Genomic DNA, 20,111 nt, shown 5'->3' with positions numbered 1-20,111 from the left:
ACGTACAAGAATATAATACATACATTTGCAGGAAGCAAAGAGACAATGACTGAAATCCAGAACCTGCTGAGGACACTAGCGCTTTCCTCTCGTCATTTCCGGACTTTTGAAACTCAAACCTAGCGCCACTCATTCATTCATGATTTCATTCTATCCTTTTTCTTTTTTTTTTCCTTTTGGCAAAGTCATATCCTTGTCATTTAATTTCTACATTTAATCGTTTTAACTTTTAAATAGTTACTAGATTAGTGGATCATATAGAACTTTTGAATGATAATTGATCGAGTCAATTTTGGATGAATTTTCGATAATTTCAAAAACAAATGGATGCCATTTTTATAGGTCTAAACAAAGATCCTAAAGCACTAAAAGGCATGATCGAATTTAAAAGTTCAAAACAGCTTTTATTTTTCAATTATAATGAACAAAATCTCATCAAATCATAAGAAAATCCTCTGCCAAAGTCAAATGCGATTAGGCCAATTATGTATTGTAACTTAAAAACAGAAAAATTAGTTTAAGGATTCATACCAACTCGATTGAAAGGCTAGGTACGTAGTCTTCTCGCTTGATCTCTAATAATCATAATATAAAGAAATCCGAAAAACTTAAAACCAATGGAGAAATACAATAGTGCTCCACTGGATCATCCTTTGGCATCTAATTTCTAGGACCACATTTTGTTATAGCAAATACATTTAGGATAATTTATTTTGTTGTCTGTTATATTATTGGATTGTACGTTGTTTTTATGTTGGTAAATTATTTCATTTGGTTATGTCCCTCCCAATATATATGGTACTCTTTTGGCCACATTAATGACCTCATAGCTAATATAGTAATATATGCTTGATCACACTAATTATTTAGCATCATCTATGGGGTGAGTTAGTAGTAGCAATGTGATTGATGGTGATTGATTGATCCACAAATCAAACTAATTTAAAAGAACCAAAGACAGACAAACTTTCACAAACACTCACGCACAATCTGTGTTTTCAGAGGGGCAGAGAAACAAGAGCTATGGATGTGAGGAGAATAGTAGTGGTAGTTGAAGATGTTGAAGCTGCAAGAACAGCTCTGAAATGGGCTCTCCAAAACCTCATACGATTTGGGGATTTCATTACTCTTCTCCATGTTTTCCGAAGTTCAAGATCTAAGAGCAAGAACAAAACCAGGCTTCTGCGCTTGAAAGGGTTCAAATTGGCCCTGTCTTTCAAGGATATCTGCGACTCCTTCCCCAATGTAAGCAAAAAGCTTAGTTTGGATTCGAAGTTTCAAACTTTATGTGTTATTCGGGTACCCAATTCAGATATGTAGTCGCCCATTTGATTAGTTTTTATGATCAAACCAGTGTATGTGATGATTGATGCCAATACAGACAAAGGTTGAAATGGTTGTGACAGAAGGAGATGAAGAAGGGAAGAAGATTGCAGCAATGGTGAGGGAGATTGGGGCTTCTGAGCTTGTTCTTGGACTCCATGATCACAGCTTTCTTTACAAGTAAGTTTTGAATGGACATTGGTTAGCAAATTTGATTAGAATCATTGATTAGGTGACTGATTATGTGTTTGATTTTCACTATTATGGTTGAGATGTTTGGGGTTGTTGATATTGGGATAAGAATTCAATGCATGATGAAACAGTCAGAGATAAGGTGAGCTTCCTAGGAAAGTCCTGTTCTACAAGAAAGAACTAGTCAAACTGACAGATAGGTTTAGGTGAATCAATTCACATTATTCACTGAACTCATAAAAAAAAAAAAAACATGTTCTTTTCTTATTCTTGTCAATATATATATGTATATTGCGTTTATATCACTAAATCAATAACTAATTAGTGGTTAAAATGTACTTTTTACTTAATAAGCTTTGAGGAAAGTTTCTGGTAATTAATATCATGGTCTTGGTGGGAAATGGGGACCCTATATGGTTCATCTGAGTCACTGTGCATGTGACATGTTGGTGATATAGGATAGCTACTCACAAGTTTTTAGTCAACAGTTTGAGACATGTACGTAGTATTGTTGGGTGACTCTGTAAAGTACAGCATCTTCTTCAATGAATAAAAATACCTCTTTTGGCTATTGACAATGAATCATAGGCCAATTGATTCCAGAAAATGTGAGGCAGATCCCGTATTTCATAGTGCCATTCTCATTTTTCATGATTCTTCGTATTAAATCCAGCTATTTACAGATAGAGGCAGGAAGAGTTTCTTTTATTTGTTGTTCATTTATAGGATTCTTTAATTTTAACGGATGGTCCCCTTTTATTTTATCCATCAAACTATATAATGTCTCAATGTTTGCACACACATACATGTATATATTATAAGTTTAGGAGTTTAGATAGATGAGTAGATCTGTCCTCTGTTTTGGAATTAACATAGCTTTGGAATATTTCCTTGCTTTGCTCGAAATCATTTTAATCCTTAATGTACTGTTTATTCTAAACAAGTTAAAATAGGCTAATTAATAAATAGTACCTGCTAGATTTGACTCTCTCATTTCAAAAAATGGCTTTAGTACTGATACAAAAAACATTTCCATGGAAGTTGGGACATTGTTTAAGGCCATATACTTATCATATAAAAAGATGCTACCGACTTCTTATGCATTATAATAAACATGCAGAACACAAATTCTTTCTTAATAATTTCCCCAAATATATAAGAACCTTGTCATTTACTAGTTCAAATAATTAAGAAAAGATTGGGAATCTCATTTGAGGCAAGCTCTACTAAGGAAGCCGTATATTCATTCCAGATACCGATTAAGATTAATTATCTATTACTTTTGACTGCCATGTTTGGATTCTTGTACGTGAAGTAGTAAGGTTCAATTAGGAACAGAAAATGATATGACGGCAGTGTTTTTATTCATCATCTGGTTTATATAGGTTGGCAATGGCCCAGGGCAACAATATTGCAAACAACTTCATGAATTGCAGAGTCCTAGCCATCAAGCAACCTTCTTCTTCACCTTTGAGGATCAACAAGGCCAGTGCTCCTACTCCAGCAACACCAGTCTTGGACTGTTCAACCAACTTAGACTTTTCGCAGATTGATGTTGCTGGTTTACAGTAAGACTTTTGTTTTGACCACATTTGACTGATCAATTACCTTGTTCGTATATGCTTCCTAATTTTCAAGTTTTTGGGTTTCTTCCAAGACAAGTAATACTTCTCTATCACGAGTTTTATTCAAGTATATGCATGCTTCTTTCTTTGATCATGCGACTTAAGTTATAATTATACAGTCTCCGCCATCCCATTTGATTTTGTACATGAATTTATGGAATTGCAGGATTCCTGATGTGCCTCCACCAAAAATTCCATACAAAATCTGCCCAAACCCTTACGCAATCATCTGGAAATCAAGGAGATCAAGGAGATCAAGGAGGTAGTAGGGTAGCAAGTAGTGAAGTGGTTGAAGGGCGTTAGCATATCATCAGTTACTGTTTTATATATTTAAAGCTATGCAGGGAGCAGGTTCAGCTGATTGAGCCACATTTTGGGCACAAAAAATGATTGATTTGGGGCATGGCATGGGTTCTGCTACAGCTTCAATTATTAGTTTTTTTTTTTCTGGTCGATCTCACATAACACACACCCATGCACATACACAGATAGCAAACAAATAGTAGAGAATTATTGACATCGTATACATTTTGAGTTTTTCATAACATCATCTTATGTCATGGTTTTTTGTCCTCAAGTTGAGAAGAATTTGCGTGACCACATTTATGTTTGATTGTTTGTATCAAACTACATGCGTGAGCAACCTACAGAGGGGACTCATCATCCTTATGAAAGGACAAATTACAAAGGGTACTTGTAAATCTATCTTTGACTTTCGTGCGATTTTAGAGTTAACTTTATATCTCATGTCATTATCTGTAAAATAATTTGGATAAACAGCCAATGTGCGAATAAGGTATCCATCTGCAATCAAGTGTAATATTATTTGACATGTGATACCCAAAAGGGGAAAAAAAAAAAAAAAAGGGAAAGAAAAAGAGAGGAAGGAACTTTCCACCGTGTCCCCATCGAGTCACCATACGTCCCCTCAAAAGAAATGCATCTCGTCTAAATTTGAACTCAAAAATTATTATCGAAAATTATCACAACTCATACAGTTAGCTAGTTTATTCTTAATACTACCTAAAATATAATTTAAATAACTCTCAAAACTCATAAAAATTTGAATAAAATTTTCCAAACCTAATTTTTCAGTATAAAAGATATGAAATCATCAAACAACTTGCTATCTGAAACCTCTGCCCAATCAAAGCTATAGCTAGGGCATGGGGCTCAACAAATGAGTGACCACCCACCAACATGGTCGAGCCGCCAAGCCTAAACCAAACAGTCGTACACTTGAGCCGTTCGCCGCAGAGCTTCGACAATCACAGTGTTTCAATTCTGATGTTAATTTGGCCCATAAACAAATATGCATCTAATTCTTTTCTAGGGTTTCATCAAGCCAATTAATTGGGTGAATGACCCTCCTCCTGTTGTCCTTGATATTTTTTAGAACGTCCAGGAGATCATTGGAATTCGCTAGCTCACTAAACCCAGGCCAGTAGGTAAAGCTGATGAGTCGGTCTCGCTTGGCTAGTTGCTGCTTCTCTCTATGAAATCCTTTATTACAAATGCTGAGAAAATTAAGCATCGATTTCCCTACAGGTTTAGGTTCTCCACGATAATGCTTATGAATCTCTCAAGCTAGCTTTTGGTCAACAAAACTCTCTATATTCTAGCTTCCCTAACGTATAATTCACCGGATATATATATTTTATCCAGAGCGGAGCCGCTCCTTTTGAAATTAACGTGTGAAGTTTGAGTTTTTGGTCACTTTTCGGTCGCATATCCACATCTTGATCATTCATTTTTTAGGTACTAGTGTATAGATCATCTATACAAATTTTCAGTCAAATTGATGATCGTTAAAGTATCTAACTCGCTTAAACTAATGGACGGACTGAATCTGTCAACCTGAACCGTATAAGCTTTAAGGCAGTTATCAATACCTTAACTATCATTATTTTGGCTGAAAATTTTATGCAAACCCTTCTACCCAAGAGTCACAGCTGTGAGAAATGTTATTTATACTTGGACGTAGTATAGTAGTTGGAGCACGCTCTTTTCCTCATTTGGCGGGAAATAATAGCTTGGGCTAAAAAAGAAAATAAAAGTGGGCTGATGAAACCCCTTAGCCCAATCCAATGCTCTATAGAAGTTGGGCCCGGGGCTCATCAATTAGCGACCACCAAGTTGCTCGAGCCGGCCAAGCCTACTTAGCCAAGCTCACTGAACCCAGCCCAGCAGGTAAAGCCGATCAAATCAGTCTCGCTTGGCTACATGCTCCCTTCTCAGACTCTCTCTGTGTCCGAATCTCAGCGTTTACTTTATTTTAAGCTTGTTCCCTTTTCTTTCTAGTTTCTAGATCTAATCCCCTTGCTTGTAGTGAGTGAGTCAGATTAGCTCAGAGGCGTCGCTCGCCCATAGACTCCAAATTTCAAGCTCAGCTAGCTCCATCCCCACCCCACACCCACACCCCCTCTCCTCTTTCTTCGATCCGGCTCCGATCCGGCTCACTATTCGCGCCGATCCGATTCCAGCTTCCACCTCTCTCTCTCTCCCTCCCTCCATTTCTTTCCCTCTTCTTTCCTAGCAACTGACTCAGCCACTGTTAGTCCTTTCAACCAAACCCTTTTCTTCTTCTTCTTCTTCTTGGATTTTTTTATTTTATGAATTTCAGTTTTGGTTTCCCGGAAAATGTGAACGGAGATTCCTAGGCTGGAACAGTAACAGTAAATAAAAGGATGGACTGGGCTGCAAGTAACGCTTTCAAAAATTTCAAAGGTAACTACCACTGGTAACTAGTTTCCTGCTTTGAAATGGTGTACCGATTTCAATAGGGTGCCGGTAATATTTTGATGCTGGCCGGTTAGTTGTATTAATATTTTTGATACGAGAATGTGTTGCTGGATGGAACGTACAGATGTGGAACCCAAGTCCATCATGGAAATGGGAATCATTCCGCACATTGATGCAGGTGATATTGGTTTGGGGTCCTCAGACAAGGGGAACGCTGCTACTCCTCCTTCAACAAAACCGAGAAAGAAGACCATGACGTCCGTTTATCTCAAGTTTTTCGAGACAGCTCCGGATGGAAAAAGCCGCCGGTGCAAGTTCTGTGGACAAAGCTATTCCATTGCTACTGCCACTGGTAATTTCTTTTTTTTTTGGTCCCAGAGTGTACGTAGTTGATGTTCTAGTTGTTGTTGGTGCTATTGCCTCTCTCGTTTGCAATTGTTACATCACATTGCCTCTGCGTGCTATTATTACTGATCTTCCTCTGTTGGTCTAGGCAATCTGGGGAGGCACCTAGGTAATCGGCATCCAGGGTATGATAAGTCGGGGGATGTTGTTAGTGTTTCCAATCCTTCACCACAGCCCATCACTGTAATCAGGAAGCATCAATCTCAAGCAAAAGCAACTCAAGTGGATTATGAACATTTAAATTGGTTGCTCGTTAAATGGCTTGCTTTAGCTTCGCTCCCTCCTTCAACCTTGGAAGAAAAGTGGCTCGCCAACTCTTTTAGGTTTTTGAATCCATCGATACAGCTCTGGCCGAGTGAGGATTACAAGAAAATATTTCGTGATGTTTTCAGGAGTATGCAGGAAGTAGTAAGAGCATCTATGGAAAATGTTTCTTCAAAGGTCTCAATCACGCTTGACTTTTGGACTTCTTATGAAAGGATTTTTTATATGAGTGTCACCTGTCACTGGATTGACGAGAACTGGTCTTTCCAAAAGGCAATGCTTGATGTTTGTCACATTCCTTTCCCTTGTGGGGTTGTCGAGATCTACAACTCTCTAGTGAAGGTTCTTAGGTTGTACAACATTGAGAGTAGAATACTTTCCTGCACCCATGATAACAGTCAAAGTGCCTTACAGAACTTGGATGGTCAGAATGTGGGGCACTTCTGTTATATCCCCTGTTCTGCTCACACTTTGAGCTTGATCATAGATGATGGATTGAGAACCATAGAACAAGTAATCGCTAAGATCAGAGAGTTTGTATTATGTTTAAATGCATCATCAGAGATCTCAGAGGAATTTACTCAATTGACTGCAGCTTACCACGAAGGCACTTGGAAAATTCCACTTGATACCTCAACACGGTGGAGTGGCAACTATCAGATGCTTGATATTGTATGCAAGGTACTTGCTATTGTGCTTTTTTAAGTAATTACTTGATGTTGGGCAGGATCCTCTAAGTGAAGCATCGCCGATGGATAAGTGACAGTTTTTTTTCCTTTTGCAGGCTTCTAAGTCCATGGATGCTGTTATCAGGAAGTATGAGACACTAGGCAATAGAATGCTGCTGAGCTCTGTGGAGAAGAATGCAGTCAATAATGTGCATCGATATCTAGAACCCTTCTACAAAACCACAAACAACATGTGCACAAACAAGGTGCCCACAGTGGGGCTGGTTCTCTTCTTCATGGATCACATTTCTGAGACGATTGCTACTTGCAGAGATTCACACCTTTATCCAGAGTTGAAGAATGCTGCTGAAGACATGGCTAAGAAGGTTAGAAACTACAATAGCCAGGTTTGCAACATATTTACCTACATGACAGCAATTCTTGATCCTCGAATTAAAGGAGAGCTAATTCCTGAGAGCCTTAATTCAGACAATTTTCTTGAGGAAGCGAGAACCCATTTCATTAGAAACTATTCTATCAATCATTTCCCATCCATGACTGGTGGATACAGCAATCAAGAAATAGAGGAGGGAGGTAATGTCTCTTTTGCTGAGGAAATTGCCCGAAAGAAAAGAAGGGCAAACACGAACAATTCCAGTGATGAGCTCACTCAATATCTGTCAGAGCCTCCAGCTCCATTAGCAACAGATGTTCTCGAGTGGTGGAAGGTCAATAGTATGCGCTACCCGCGACTTTCTGTAATGGCTCGGGATTTCTTGGCTGTGCAGGCAAATTCAGTGGCACCTGAAGAACTGTTCTGTGGCAAAGGTGCTGAAATTGATAAGCAGCGATTTTGCATGCCACATGATAGCACACAAGCTCTCCTTTGTATAAGGTCATGGTTACAAAGCGGGATGAAGTTGAAGTACAAGACAACCGAAATAGATTTTGAGCGTCTGATGGAATTGGCAACAAGTGCTGATAATCATAGTAGTAATGCTGGTTCGGAGAAGAAACAAAGGCAATGACAGAAACACAGCATTGCAGGGTCTGGGAACTAATCCCACTTCAAAGAGGAAAAATGGCATTGTAACTGTTTTAAAAGGCTTTGTTGTAACTTTAGGCCACGTTTTCATATATGGATGTACAGTTCAAAATTGTGATAGTGCTAACCAGAGTAAGAGACATCAATCACCTGATGATTGAACATATTTTGTTGCAGACATAAACGGAAAGATTTCTGTTTGTCACTTCAAGGAGATATTTGTCAGTGAAAATAAGGAGAATATAAACATGACATTCCGGGACACAGTGTTCTGGCATCGGGAATGACGATACCACTGATTTGGGAAATTGGAATGCTCAATTCAGTCCTTTGCTTAATCCACTTATTGGATATAAAATAGATATAATGTTCTCATTTTCTTATACCTGCTGGGGAAGTATTGAACAAAGAGTTTATCAAGAATTCAGGTCAAAATGGCAAGTTACTTGATTTTCTCAAAAAAAAATAAAAAAAATGGCAAGTTACTTGACAAAATTCAATAACTACATGATACACGAAAGCACCTCCAAAAACTGTCAGGAGAGGCTACAAAATGCACTCTTCACTGAGCATATTTACTAAGAAAATTGCAAACTCCAGCTACTATGAGTTGTTAACATCGATCAAAAATAGGGTTTTGAAGGAGTCCCCAATCCAATGTGTAAAAAAAAAAATTAGAAGTTTTATTCTCCAGTAAAACAACCACCAGTCTGTAAGATGCATCCTATCCATTTAAGTGCCTTATCATCCAATGATGTCAATACAGGTGTTCTCTGCCATATTCCCGTACAATGACGGGCACGCTAGTGGGTGGAATCTACAGTGAAGCAAAACACAATATCAAAACTAGTAGTTATCCAGAAGAGTAACACAACTTTTTCACCACTGATCGCATGAAGAATTGAGAATTTTTGATTTGGCACATGAACATTTGAGATGCTTACCATTTAGCTCCAAAAAGAGATAAATGCCTATAATATGTCAAGTCATAGATAATGCTAATTATGAAAATTTCTGGAAATCTTCCAAGGGCTAAAAATGACTTACCATGCCATAATCAGTGACAATCATGGAGACATAATCTGCTGGGGTAGCATCATACCTGTTACAGAGCAGAAGGGTATTCAGAATCTTCAAGACAAGTGATCAATTCGTTCCATTGTTTATAATCATATGAAAGCTTACATTAAATTCAGAAGTTGCAGATTTTCCTTATTCGCCCAATTTTCCAGATAGTTTATATCAGTTCTTCCAGAAACTTTTGCAATAGCATTTGGATCACCTGCAAGAAATATGAAGATGTTGTGTAGTCTATCAGGTTATGCAAATAAAAGAGCAAAACAAAAACACAATCTCACAGTTGCATACAACAATAAGCATACCTAGTTCGTTAGAGCAAATGGAATCAAGCTGTACTCTTTCATGAAACTTGTAAGCTTCACAGCAGACTAAGACTGGAACGCAAAATGCATGAGCAACCATAGCAACACATGCAGTGCCAACTCTCGAATATACAGTTCCATTAGATAACACCGAGGCAGCTCCCAAAAACACTCGTGTTACTTCATGCATGATATAAGACACGGCATTTATATGAGTATACGTACAAGTCAGGCCCTTTGCTACCAGCCTATGAAGTAATGCTTGGCCTTCAAGCTTTGGACGCGAGTCTACAATCACAACACGAAACTGTTTCCCGAGTTCATGGGCGTGTAGAAAAATCATCTCAACAACACATGATGATCCATATGTGAGTAGAACATCACCATCTCTAATCTTTGTAGCAGCATGCCTAACTATCACCTTATCAGCAATAATTATCTTGTCATTTATAAATCGGTCAATTTCTGAACAAAGTGTGGATTTAGCTTCAGACTCGGAAAGGCTCAATGGCAATTTCGCAACACGACTCTTTATAAACCTAACTGCATTTCCCATGCTAATAGAAAGTGGCCTGCATTCTATAAAAAATGAGACGTAACTACTGATTTTTGCTGTTAAATCTCGAACAAGAGTTTTCTCTGGTGGTGTAGAGTAGTCTCTAATAGCTTCCTGAAACGCTTTAAGCATTGCAATACAACGAGCATTACCCCCAGATATATCCCCAGCCAAATACTTCAGTCCAACCTGTAAATATGCACCAAATATTTTTTTTTTTTTAACAATATACAGAAAATAACCAAAAAGAAAAAAAACATTGACATTACTTTGGACATGTGTTGAAGAATGACACTCGTCCGTGAAATCTGTCTAAATTATTCTATATCCTCAGACTTCAAAACTGCTTAAAACAGCATGTGCACAGAGGCCTAGTGGAAGCTTTGATAACTTGTCATTTGGTAACTAACTTGATGCTCAATTTCTTCATGTGTATTACTTGTCTATATATAATAGACACAACACTTGGTATTGAATTGTGTTTATATGCATGGGCCAGCAACTTAGCTATCAGTAACAATGATTTCAGTCATCACATGAGTCCAACCAGATACAAGCATGTCTTTAGTGTCATGTCCAATATCCGGTAATTCTATATTGAAATACTAATCAAGAGAAACATTTGAAATTGAAAGTTGAGCAAATAAGCACTAATGATGAAGCAACAAGGATTAGTTTCCTTAAGGGAGTACCTTATAAATGGCAGGATGCATGGGATCAAGTTGAAAAAACTTTGACTCGAGATCTGGAAGCTGAGTTCCCCGTTCATATTGAGGCAGATGCCGGAACAATTCAACTCTGTTTTTAGCTTCTGTTTGATTGACCACAGCACGCCTTTTTGCCTTTTCCACTCGGCTCTTATCATCAAACTGCATACGTGGAGGAGGAACATCTTTCCTCCTATCTGTTGGTCGATCACCACCCTTCTTGTCAGAAGCAACCACTGAAGATGCAACGGCAGGAGTATCTTTCTTTTGCATCTCTTTCTTTTGGGAAGACTGCTTTACAGGTTTACTCGTAGCTCCTCCTCCAGATACAGGGGTAGGTTTTCTTCCCTCAGCTATAATTTTGCAACGGGAAAAAAAAAAAAGTGGTTTACATCTGTGACTAGGGGAAATTCCACATACACTAGAAATCAAATGTGAAGAAGGTCAAGAAAACACAAAATACTTCAAAAGCTTTTTGAATTCAGCTTCCAGTTATTGCTTCCAAGGTAATGTTTCCACAAATCACCGCAACTAATTCAACAGTTACATTTGGAAGTTGCAATTGAACTTGCGTAATCACCAACACACACACAAACTGAATTGAAGAACCAAAACACTTCTATCTCAACATTCAGCGGTGCTAAAAACAAGTCCAACCAAAATGCCATTAAGCTTGTTTACAAACCGTTCAGCGACTATAGCTTTTATTTCCTCATAGACTACATGAGACATTAATCAGCTAATAGCAGCTAGACTTCCAAATATATAAAAAAGAAAAGCAGAGATCATGTCCAAACCTTTGGCAGCGGCTTTCGCAGCACGTTGAGCCTCCTGCAGGGCACGCCTTTCGGCCTTAGTCGGCTTAGCTTTCGACTGTTCTGAACTTGTAGGAACTTCATTCTGCACTTTCGGAACCACCTCTGCACTTTTTTCTGCAGAACAAAATCAGCACAACAACTCACTCACCTAATTGATACGCACTTCTATCGGGCTCAATTTGAATCGTATTCTCAATCAATCAAACTAAACCAACAACTTCGAATTCAATTTCTGCAATTCAATCAAGCACACTCAGCATACCTGGAACTTCAACAGGCATTCTCAAAGCGGCGGATTCAAATCCTCCGCCGGGCAAACTCGAGGCCATCTTGCCGGAGCCGCTTCGCCGGTACCACTGGACCGAGGAGTTCTCCTCCGAGAACCCCAGAGTCCCATCCTCGACCCTGCTCGACGGCGACGAGGCCACCGGAGAGGACCCTAACAACGACTCCGACGGGTTGTAACTCCCCACCGGCACTTGCTCGCCGGAATCCATCCGCCGCATCGCCGATTCCGGAACCGGCACGGCGGCCGTGCGGATCGCGACGGTGTCTGAAAGGTGACGCGAGGGGGGGATCATGACGGGAGAGAGTGAGTTGCCGGCCGGAGATTCGGAGAGAGGAACAGAGGAGGCTGGGAGTGCGGGTCCGGATTGGGTCCGAACCGGTAAGGGCTCGGCGGGGATGGGAGTGAAGAAGCCGACCTGGCGGACCTTCGGGTCGATCACGGTTCGGGAAGCGCGACGCGCGTCCATGGAGAGTGAGAATCAGTCGTTAGGGTTTTCCGGGAGGAGCTTAAAGCTGCGTTAATGGCAGAGGAGGATTTAAGAGATTGCTTGGAGGGTTTTTGTTTTTCCGAGGAAATTTAGGTTATCGTATTGCCCAAGCCTCAAGTTTAAAGCTCTGGGTTTTGGTCAGTTACAGATTAAAAAATAAAAATTCAAAATAAAACTCTTTTGTATTTATAGAACTGATAGAAGAGAAATCAAATTTGTCACCCTCTTCTACTTGGAACCAAATTCAACATAGAAAAGAGTGATGCAAATAAGCAAGAATTTGTGGCCCAATTTTATTTTCAAAATATATATAAATTACAAGAAGTGATCAAATGAGACAAAAGAACATAAGGTTAATTTTAAATGGTTCAAATTATATTTTGACGATCTAAGTTTTGTGCTTTATATCATGATTTATGAATTATCATGTTCCCTGGCAGTGCGGTTTCACCTTTCTCCTATTATGTTTGAGACAGATTGTCAAAGTTTAGTTTCTACTATTGAGGATGAGGGGGAGGAGACTTAATCCTTAGGTCGTATTATTGAGGATATTAACTTTTCTCTTGGGATTTTAATTGGTTCTTCCTTGAGACATGTGTATCGTGAAGCTAATATGGCTGCCCATAATTTAGCTAAACTAGCTTTACATTCTTCTTTTAATCTTTCATGGAGTGGGCTTGTCCCTCCTGATATTAGAGGCTTTGTGGCTTCTCATTGTACTCTTTGATTGAGCAATATAATTTGATCGTCCTTCTCTTCAAAAAAAAAAATGAATTATCATTAACATATACAATTAGGTTTGTTTCACAGGTTTGTACCAAAAAAAAAAGGGAAAATGATCATTTACCCAATTTTTGGGTCATTTAACCCCATTTACCCAAACAGTCTAAGAGATTCCCCACTTAATCAACAGTTTTCATTTTTAAACCCCAATTACCCAATCTTTTCCTCACGTGCCTGTTTTATCCAAATTTGCTGACCCTTTTGCCCCTCTATAACTGAAACGCTTTCAAATTGTAACAGAAACGTGATTTAGGGAGCGAAGCTCTCCGAGTTTAGAGAGAGAGAGAGAATCGGCCGGGATTGTAGAGAGAGAAGCTCCGTGGTTTTTGATAGTGGAGCTGTATCATTTTAGAGAGGGAGAGAGAGAGAGAGGAGCCGTGCGATTTCAAATTCTGGAGAGAGAAGCTCCCTGGTTCCGGCGTGCGTAGCTCTCCGGCGATTTCAGTGTGGGAAGCTCTCCGGCGATTTGTATTTAGAGCTGGTGGTAGAGGATTTGCGAAGCCTAGAGAGAGAATATCTGCTGCTATTTTCAAATGGAGCGAGGTCGAGATGCTCTGTGTGTTCCTCCACTGCGGTTTGTTTTTTTTTTCTTTAGCTCTATCTAATCTGTTTGAGTTTTAGCTCGATTTAATCTGTTTAACTAACAGATCTTCTTGTGTACGAATTGTTGTGTTATTTTCGAACTGAATTTTCTGAATCAGAGATTCGTGTTATGTTTGTTTTGGTTTTGAATTGTTGTTGCAGTTTTGTTATGAATTTCCAGGTGTTTTTGAGTGCATTGTGTTAGTTTTGATTTTCTGTATTAATTTCGTGTTTTTATTGGTGAATTCATGATTGGATGAGGGTTTGAGCTGTTTCCGAGGTGATCTGGTAGCTCTGATTAAATTTTTGGGAGGCAGTAATATTTTTACTGGGGGGCAGTAATGTGTGTTCAATGATATTTTAGTATCTATAATTGTTGCCTGCTGATCTTTTATTTGAATTCATTTCAATTTATTACATTTTCGAAATTGTTTTTGCTGTTTTGACTACATTATTGGGGACCAGTAGTATGTGTATTGGGGGGCAGTAATGTTTTGATGTGATATTAAATCGCTGTAATTGTTGTCTAGGTATCCTTTTCATTATTTTAAAAGTAATTTGGTACTTCTGCTATTTCGTTGTGGTAGTTTTGATTAAATCATTGGGGGGCACATCTCAATTTAATGGGGGGCAGTAACATGTGATGTAGGTTTAATAATAGATTCGTTCGGTTGTGTTTTCTTCGCAGGTCTATGGTTGATCCTCTGGTTGCTAGGTGCCTTTACTCTGGCAAAGGTTATATGATTCCTTTGAATCAATGCATGAGCTACTCTGAGTTGTATGAAGACATTTTCCGTACATTCCAGTTTTTGCCAAGTGATATTATTGAGCTTCAGTATTCAGTTCCAGGTTGTGAAGTTTGTTTTCTTCGTAACGATCGTGATTTCCAGATGCTGTTTTGCTCTGCTAGAATACATAGGTTAGAGTGTGTCGATATTTCAGTTTTAAAGATTGGGGGAGGTTGTAGGAGAACTTGTTCTGTGGATAGTGGGTCGGAAGTGATTGATGAAGATGATTATTTGGGTGATGCATTCAGGACTGAAGTTCACAAGACGTATTTGTCTGATGAGTGGAGTTCTTATATTCATCATGTCGGGGATAAGTTTCATGGTGCCGCTGAGCTCCGTGAGAAGCTCAGGAAGTATGCAATTGCAGTTGGTTTCGAGTTTGTTTTGCTGAGAAATGATTTGGACCGTATTCATGCAGTCTGTGCAAATGTTGGAACCGAAGGATGTGATTGGCATCTTCGTGCTTTTTCATCATCTGCCAATGGTTGCCTTTACATAACAGAGTTGAATAATGTTCACACTTGCAAGGGTGTAGTGAGGACTCAAAAGCACAAGCTTTTGGGATCCAAGGTTGTCAAGACTTGCATTGCTGCTGATGTTAGCTATAATCTTTCATTGACTCCAAGGGAAATTATGAGCAAGTTCAAATCAACTTATGGGTTTGATATTTCCTACAAGGTTGCCTTGAAAGCAAAGCATCGGGCTAAGGAAGCGATTTATGGTTCCGATGCAGACACGTTTAGCAAGTTATCTTGGTATAAGGAAGCTGTTTTGCAGAGTAATCCCGGCTCTTCTTTTGTGTTGGAAGTTGAACCATCGACGAATCGTTTTCAGAGGCTTTTCGTAGCTTATGGAGGTTGTGTAGAAGGGTTTCAATTCTGTTTGCCTGTGTTGTATGTTGATGGAACGTTTGGTAAGAGCATTTACAAGGGGCAGATTCTGTCTGCAACTGGAAGGAATGGGAATCAAGGTAACTGTATTGTTTATTGCCCCCCCTACATTTATTATTGGCCCCCAGTAATATTGGCTTTTGTTATAGTTTCATCTGTGTGCTTAATATTTCTTGTTCTAGTTTCTTTCATTGTGATAGATATCATTTTTACATTGCTGTGCGACGCTGTGATAGGTTCCTGCCGTTCAATATCAACATTATTGGCCCCCAGTAGACTGATTTTCCAGTGATCTGGTTTATGCAGGTTTCTACCCTCTAGCCATATGTTTTTGTGATTCTGAGACAGATGCAAACTGGACATTCTTTTTCAAGCATTTGAAGAGTCTGCTTGAACCTCAAGGAAGAGTTATCACATTTATTAGTGATCGGGGTGTTGGATTGTTGAGTGCTTTCGATAAGGTATTTGCTGGTAATCCTCATCTGTTTTGTTACAAGCACTTGGTGGCGAACCTTGCCGGTAAATATAGGGGTAAAGGTAATTCAAAATTGATTGAAGATGTTAAGCAGAAGTTTTTTAAGGTTGCATATTCCTCTACTGAGAAGGAATACCGTTTCAATTTGCGGTTGCTTAGAGCAGTTGGTGGTGCCGATATTATTGACCCTTTTCTTGCTGAATTGCCTGTGGAAAATTGGTGCCGTGCATTTTATACTAGTTGCCGATATGGAATTATGGCTAATGGGATTGCTGAATCATTTAACTCTTGGATTGCAATTGAGCGTTTGATGCCAGTCTATTGTATGCTGGACCAGACAAGAATTAAACAAATGGAGATGGCCGGTAAGAGGAGGGAAGAGGCAGAACGTTGGACCACAGAACTAACTCCCAAAATGGAGGAAAGATTGAAGGAGCAAATGGAGAAATCTCGTCGTTTCAGTGTCCATTATTCTAGCCCTGGAGTTTATGAGGTTCGATCTGACTTTTCATATGTAGTCAACATCTCCGATCATTCATGTTCATGTGTGAAATGGCAGATTAATTGTTTTCCTTGTCCTCACGGCCTTGCTGCATTACAGGCTGCTTCTGTAAATGTATATGATTATATTGATAAGTACTTTCAGGTTGATATGTTCAAGAAGAGCTACAGTTTTCCTATCTGTCCGATAACCAATGTTGATATGTCTTCTTCAGAATCTGCTTCTGAATGTATATTACCTCCCTTTTCGAAGAGGCCCCCCGGGAGGCCTAGGGTGAAGCGGTTCAAGTCGGTTGGAGAGGCTGAAAAGAAGCTGATTCGTTGTGGTCGTTGTGGCAAAATGGGCACTCATAACAAGTTGAGCTGCACTGAACCTCTCGTTCAGTAGTAGTATATGTTTCTGTAAAGAGTCGTTACGTTTTGAATTTGTCTACTGGGGGGCAGTAATTGGTTTATGGGGGGCCAGTAATTGTGTATATTCAGGCACTAATAATCATTTTTCTTTTAATATGTCAGATTCTTACAGTTGGGATGATTAAAAGATTTTTTACACAGCTGAATTTAAATTTTCCAACAGGTTTAATGCTTACAGGTGGTTTCTGGGGGCCAGTAAACATATTAGTGCCCCCCAGTAAACACATCAATTCAAGGACTCCTTGTATATTCAGGCTCAAACAAGCATTATTCTTTTCGGAATACAGAATTATACGTTTGGCTTCTTTGCAGTTGCTTTTAGATAGTTTAAGTCAATTTTCCAACAGGTTTAGCTGTTTTTAGTGCTTACAGTAGGTTTCTGGGGGGGGGGGGGGGCAATAAACAAATTCCTGCCCCCCAGTAATGTCATCTTTTAAATGTTGCCAACAAATTTAAAAGCCAACTGAGTGACTTCAATACATCTACTGGGGATATTAGTGGGGCCCAATAGTATTCTGACCTACAAACAACAAATTACTGGGAGGTAGTAACATGTCTACTTTGGATCATTTTGTGTAAGGTGCATGCTTCTAATTGAAGTCAGCCCAATAATGCAGTTCATTTCACCATAGTTTCAAGATAAGGCTAGTACGAGAACTTTACAATCCCTACTCTTCGGATACAAAATCTACATTTCTAAATATGTTATATCTTATCTCGCTCCTCACTTTCTGCCCAATAGTAGGTGCATGAACCTCTCAAGCAATCTCTTCCTCATGTTGTCCCCGCCTTCCTTGGTTGGTTCTATGCCATTTACTATGCTCTCCATGTAATGGAGCATAAAGGGCCCGCAATCACCACTGTAAAAAAGTAAAAATAATTTATGTTTATGAATGTAGGCAGCAACGACAAATCTTACACAACTATTATGACAAATAGGTTGCTTTAATTTACTTACGATGATGTGTTCTGTTGCGGGCAGTCAAAGTCTTCAAAGAGTTCATAGTCTGTCTCCACAACGTTATTCTGTAAGATCCAGTTTCTGGTTTGTTTTTCCTCCTCAGTCATTGCTTCTTCAACAATAATCAGGTTTTCCTTATCATCTTCGCCTTTGCATTTTTCTCGAGTGATATTTGGATCTTGGCTTTCGCCCCGTATTCTCATCTTAGTCAAGTTCACAACATGTATGAATTTCTGTATGTGCTTTACCTGTTTTTTGCAGACATGGAATTTTAGTTCAACAAAAGCATGATAACAGTATGGAAAACATAAATCTGCATTTGTGGAATTACTACATACCACTCTTGCTGCATTCAGTTGGTACTTCTCCTCATTGGTGAATTCATTGATTGGTGGCCTCAATGAATTCATATGTGTGAACCTCCTTGTTTCATTGTCAATTACCAGCAATGTGTAGTGCATGCTTGTTGTGTGGTGAATTGGTACTAGCACCTTTTTGAAACGGAAGACTGACCACAGGGGTTCATAAATCATTGTCTCGACACCACACTCAAAAGGTCTAGTGTCCTCATCTTGTTCTTTGGTCTGTTCATACTTTATAGCATAGTACTGCATACAGAACGTAACCAAGTTAATTCAAGGTCAAACTAAAAAATTTTGGGTAATAATCCTTTCCTGACTACAATAAAACACATTACTGGGGGGCAAAAATGTGCCTACTGGCCCCCAATAGACCGACATATACCACTTGATTTACATCCAAAACGAAAGAAATAAACAGAACATCTTCAAAACACAAAATGATATATATTCAGTGCCAAAAATTGGGGAATGATCACTCTACTGCCCCCCAGTAGAATGATTACTTCCCCCCAATAAACACAAATTGTATGCCATAATTTAGACTAATACACAATGTTGCTTTCCAAAAAACACAGAATTCAATGTGTTTGGTTTAGGCTACTTACCCCTGCGTCGACTGTGAGGAATCCCACTTGCGCATTTAGCTTTTCTGCATCAGACTTCAACAACTCCATATAAACGCTGATCACCTGCAATTGGGTCATTGGATCTTTCATCAGAACATTAAAGGTGAACAATAGTAAGGAAAATTGAGTGAAATACGCATTTTACTGGGGGGCAGTAATCATTGTCCTGGGGGGCAGTAAATCATTAAATGGAGCCTTTCATTGAAAGACTTACATCAGTTTCGTTGTCCCCCTCTTGGATGATTACTCTTAGGTCGTGCTTGGTGATCCGGCGTAGAAGATCAATGCTGGTCCAGTACTCGGTCCTATTCAAACAAAACCATTTGATTCCAATGCGGATTTTATCAATATGATAAACAGAAATTGAATTGTTGTACCCATTTTAAACCAGGCTGTGTACTTACGTGTCTTTCACAGCAACGTTGAAGAAGTCTCTATAGTGCCTTGCCACTGCCGGGTCCAGTGTCCTCCATGTTGGCTTATCGCATTTAACACCCTTGATCTTGATATTGTTCAACATTTTTCTCTGGGCTTGCTGCATGATTCCTGCTTTCTTAGGTGCAGCTCTCTTCGTAATTTTTGCTTCTTCCGGAGTGTCGTACTCCCACTCCTCCTCTCTAGCCTTCTTGGCAGCCCTCCGGTATGTCTTCACGTTCTTCACTATAGAATGTATCTCCGGAGTTTTCTTCTGTGGTTCCTGTTTGGCTGGGGTCCCTTCCCTCGGTTTTTCCTTTCCCATTACTCCCATCGCTTCCTTCTCAGCAATAATCCTTATGATGTTATCGATCTGTTCATCTTCCTCTTCATTCCCATGTACTTGTTGCCCCGGTTGTAAACGGCTTTCATCTTGTTGTCCAGGTATTTCCTCTGCAATAGGAAACGCTGACGTCACCGTGTCCGTCGACTTTCCCACACTGGCTGCATAATGGGTCTCCTCTCCTACGCTTTGTCCAAAGTTTGGATTTTCATCCTCAACTTCATCTTGGGGGACCACTTTCGGCATGAAAGGAACTATCTCAAGTTGTTTTTGTGGTGGGGGGACCTCTCCTTTCTCCTTTTCAAGCCGGATGTACAACGCCCTGATGAGGTTATTTTTTGCCCTCTTTTCAATTTCCAGCTCTTTAATCCTCTCATCGGCAACCTTTAGTTTGACCCATAGATCTTTGTTCTGTGCATTCAGTTCCTCGTTTGCTTTGGCAAGCCTTCCTAGCTTTGCCTCCATTTCT

At 39.4% G+C, this 20,111-nt stretch overlaps 4 protein-coding genes across 4 annotated transcripts; 3 read left to right on the top strand and 1 right to left on the bottom strand.

The window, feature by feature from the left end:
• The first annotated feature begins 919 nt into the window (after window positions 1–919).
• On the top strand, window positions 920–3,921 carry LOC133745999 (uncharacterized). The gene is made up of 4 exons (XM_062174153.1): window positions 920–1,245; window positions 1,382–1,503; window positions 2,901–3,083; window positions 3,307–3,921. Exons 1-4 carry the CDS (start codon window positions 1,024–1,026, stop codon window positions 3,404–3,406), a joined length of 627 nt encoding a protein of 208 aa, XP_062030137.1. The 5' UTR covers window positions 920–1,023; the 3' UTR covers window positions 3,407–3,921.
• Window positions 3,922–5,361: 1,440 nt separating this feature from the next.
• On the top strand, window positions 5,362–8,521 carry LOC133742300 (zinc finger BED domain-containing protein DAYSLEEPER). Its single transcript, XM_062169972.1, has 4 exons — window positions 5,362–5,867; window positions 6,007–6,234; window positions 6,376–7,232; window positions 7,336–8,521. The coding sequence occupies exons 1-4, from the start codon at window positions 5,828–5,830 to the stop codon at window positions 8,245–8,247; spliced, it is 2,037 nt and encodes a 678-aa protein (XP_062025956.1). The 5' UTR covers window positions 5,362–5,827; the 3' UTR covers window positions 8,248–8,521.
• Window positions 8,522–8,730: 209 nt separating this feature from the next.
• Window positions 8,731–12,669, bottom strand: LOC133742301 (uncharacterized). The gene is made up of 7 exons (XM_062169973.1): window positions 11,990–12,669; window positions 11,707–11,841; window positions 10,895–11,262; window positions 9,647–10,391; window positions 9,450–9,546; window positions 9,312–9,366; window positions 8,731–9,081 (listed from the first exon to the last, which is right to left on the bottom strand). The coding sequence occupies exons 1-7, from the start codon at window positions 12,480–12,482 to the stop codon at window positions 9,022–9,024; spliced, it is 1,953 nt and encodes a 650-aa protein (XP_062025957.1). The 5' UTR covers window positions 12,483–12,669; the 3' UTR covers window positions 8,731–9,021.
• A 686-nt stretch (window positions 12,670–13,355) lies between these two features.
• On the top strand, window positions 13,356–16,910 carry LOC133745030 (uncharacterized). Its single transcript, XM_062173033.1, has 3 exons — window positions 13,356–13,860; window positions 14,557–15,626; window positions 15,853–16,910. The coding sequence occupies exons 1-3, from the start codon at window positions 13,820–13,822 to the stop codon at window positions 16,908–16,910; spliced, it is 2,169 nt and encodes a 722-aa protein (XP_062029017.1). The 5' UTR covers window positions 13,356–13,819.
• Window positions 16,911–20,111: the final 3,201 nt, after the last annotated feature.

The sequence above is a fragment of the Rosa rugosa genome, chromosome 4, assembly GCF_958449725.1.
Source record: "Rosa rugosa chromosome 4, drRosRugo1.1, whole genome shotgun sequence".
Lineage (NCBI taxonomy): Eukaryota > Viridiplantae > Streptophyta > Magnoliopsida > Rosales > Rosaceae > Rosa > Rosa rugosa.
Note: the sequence above shows the minus strand (reverse complement) of the source record. Positions and strands in the feature narration are given on the sequence as shown.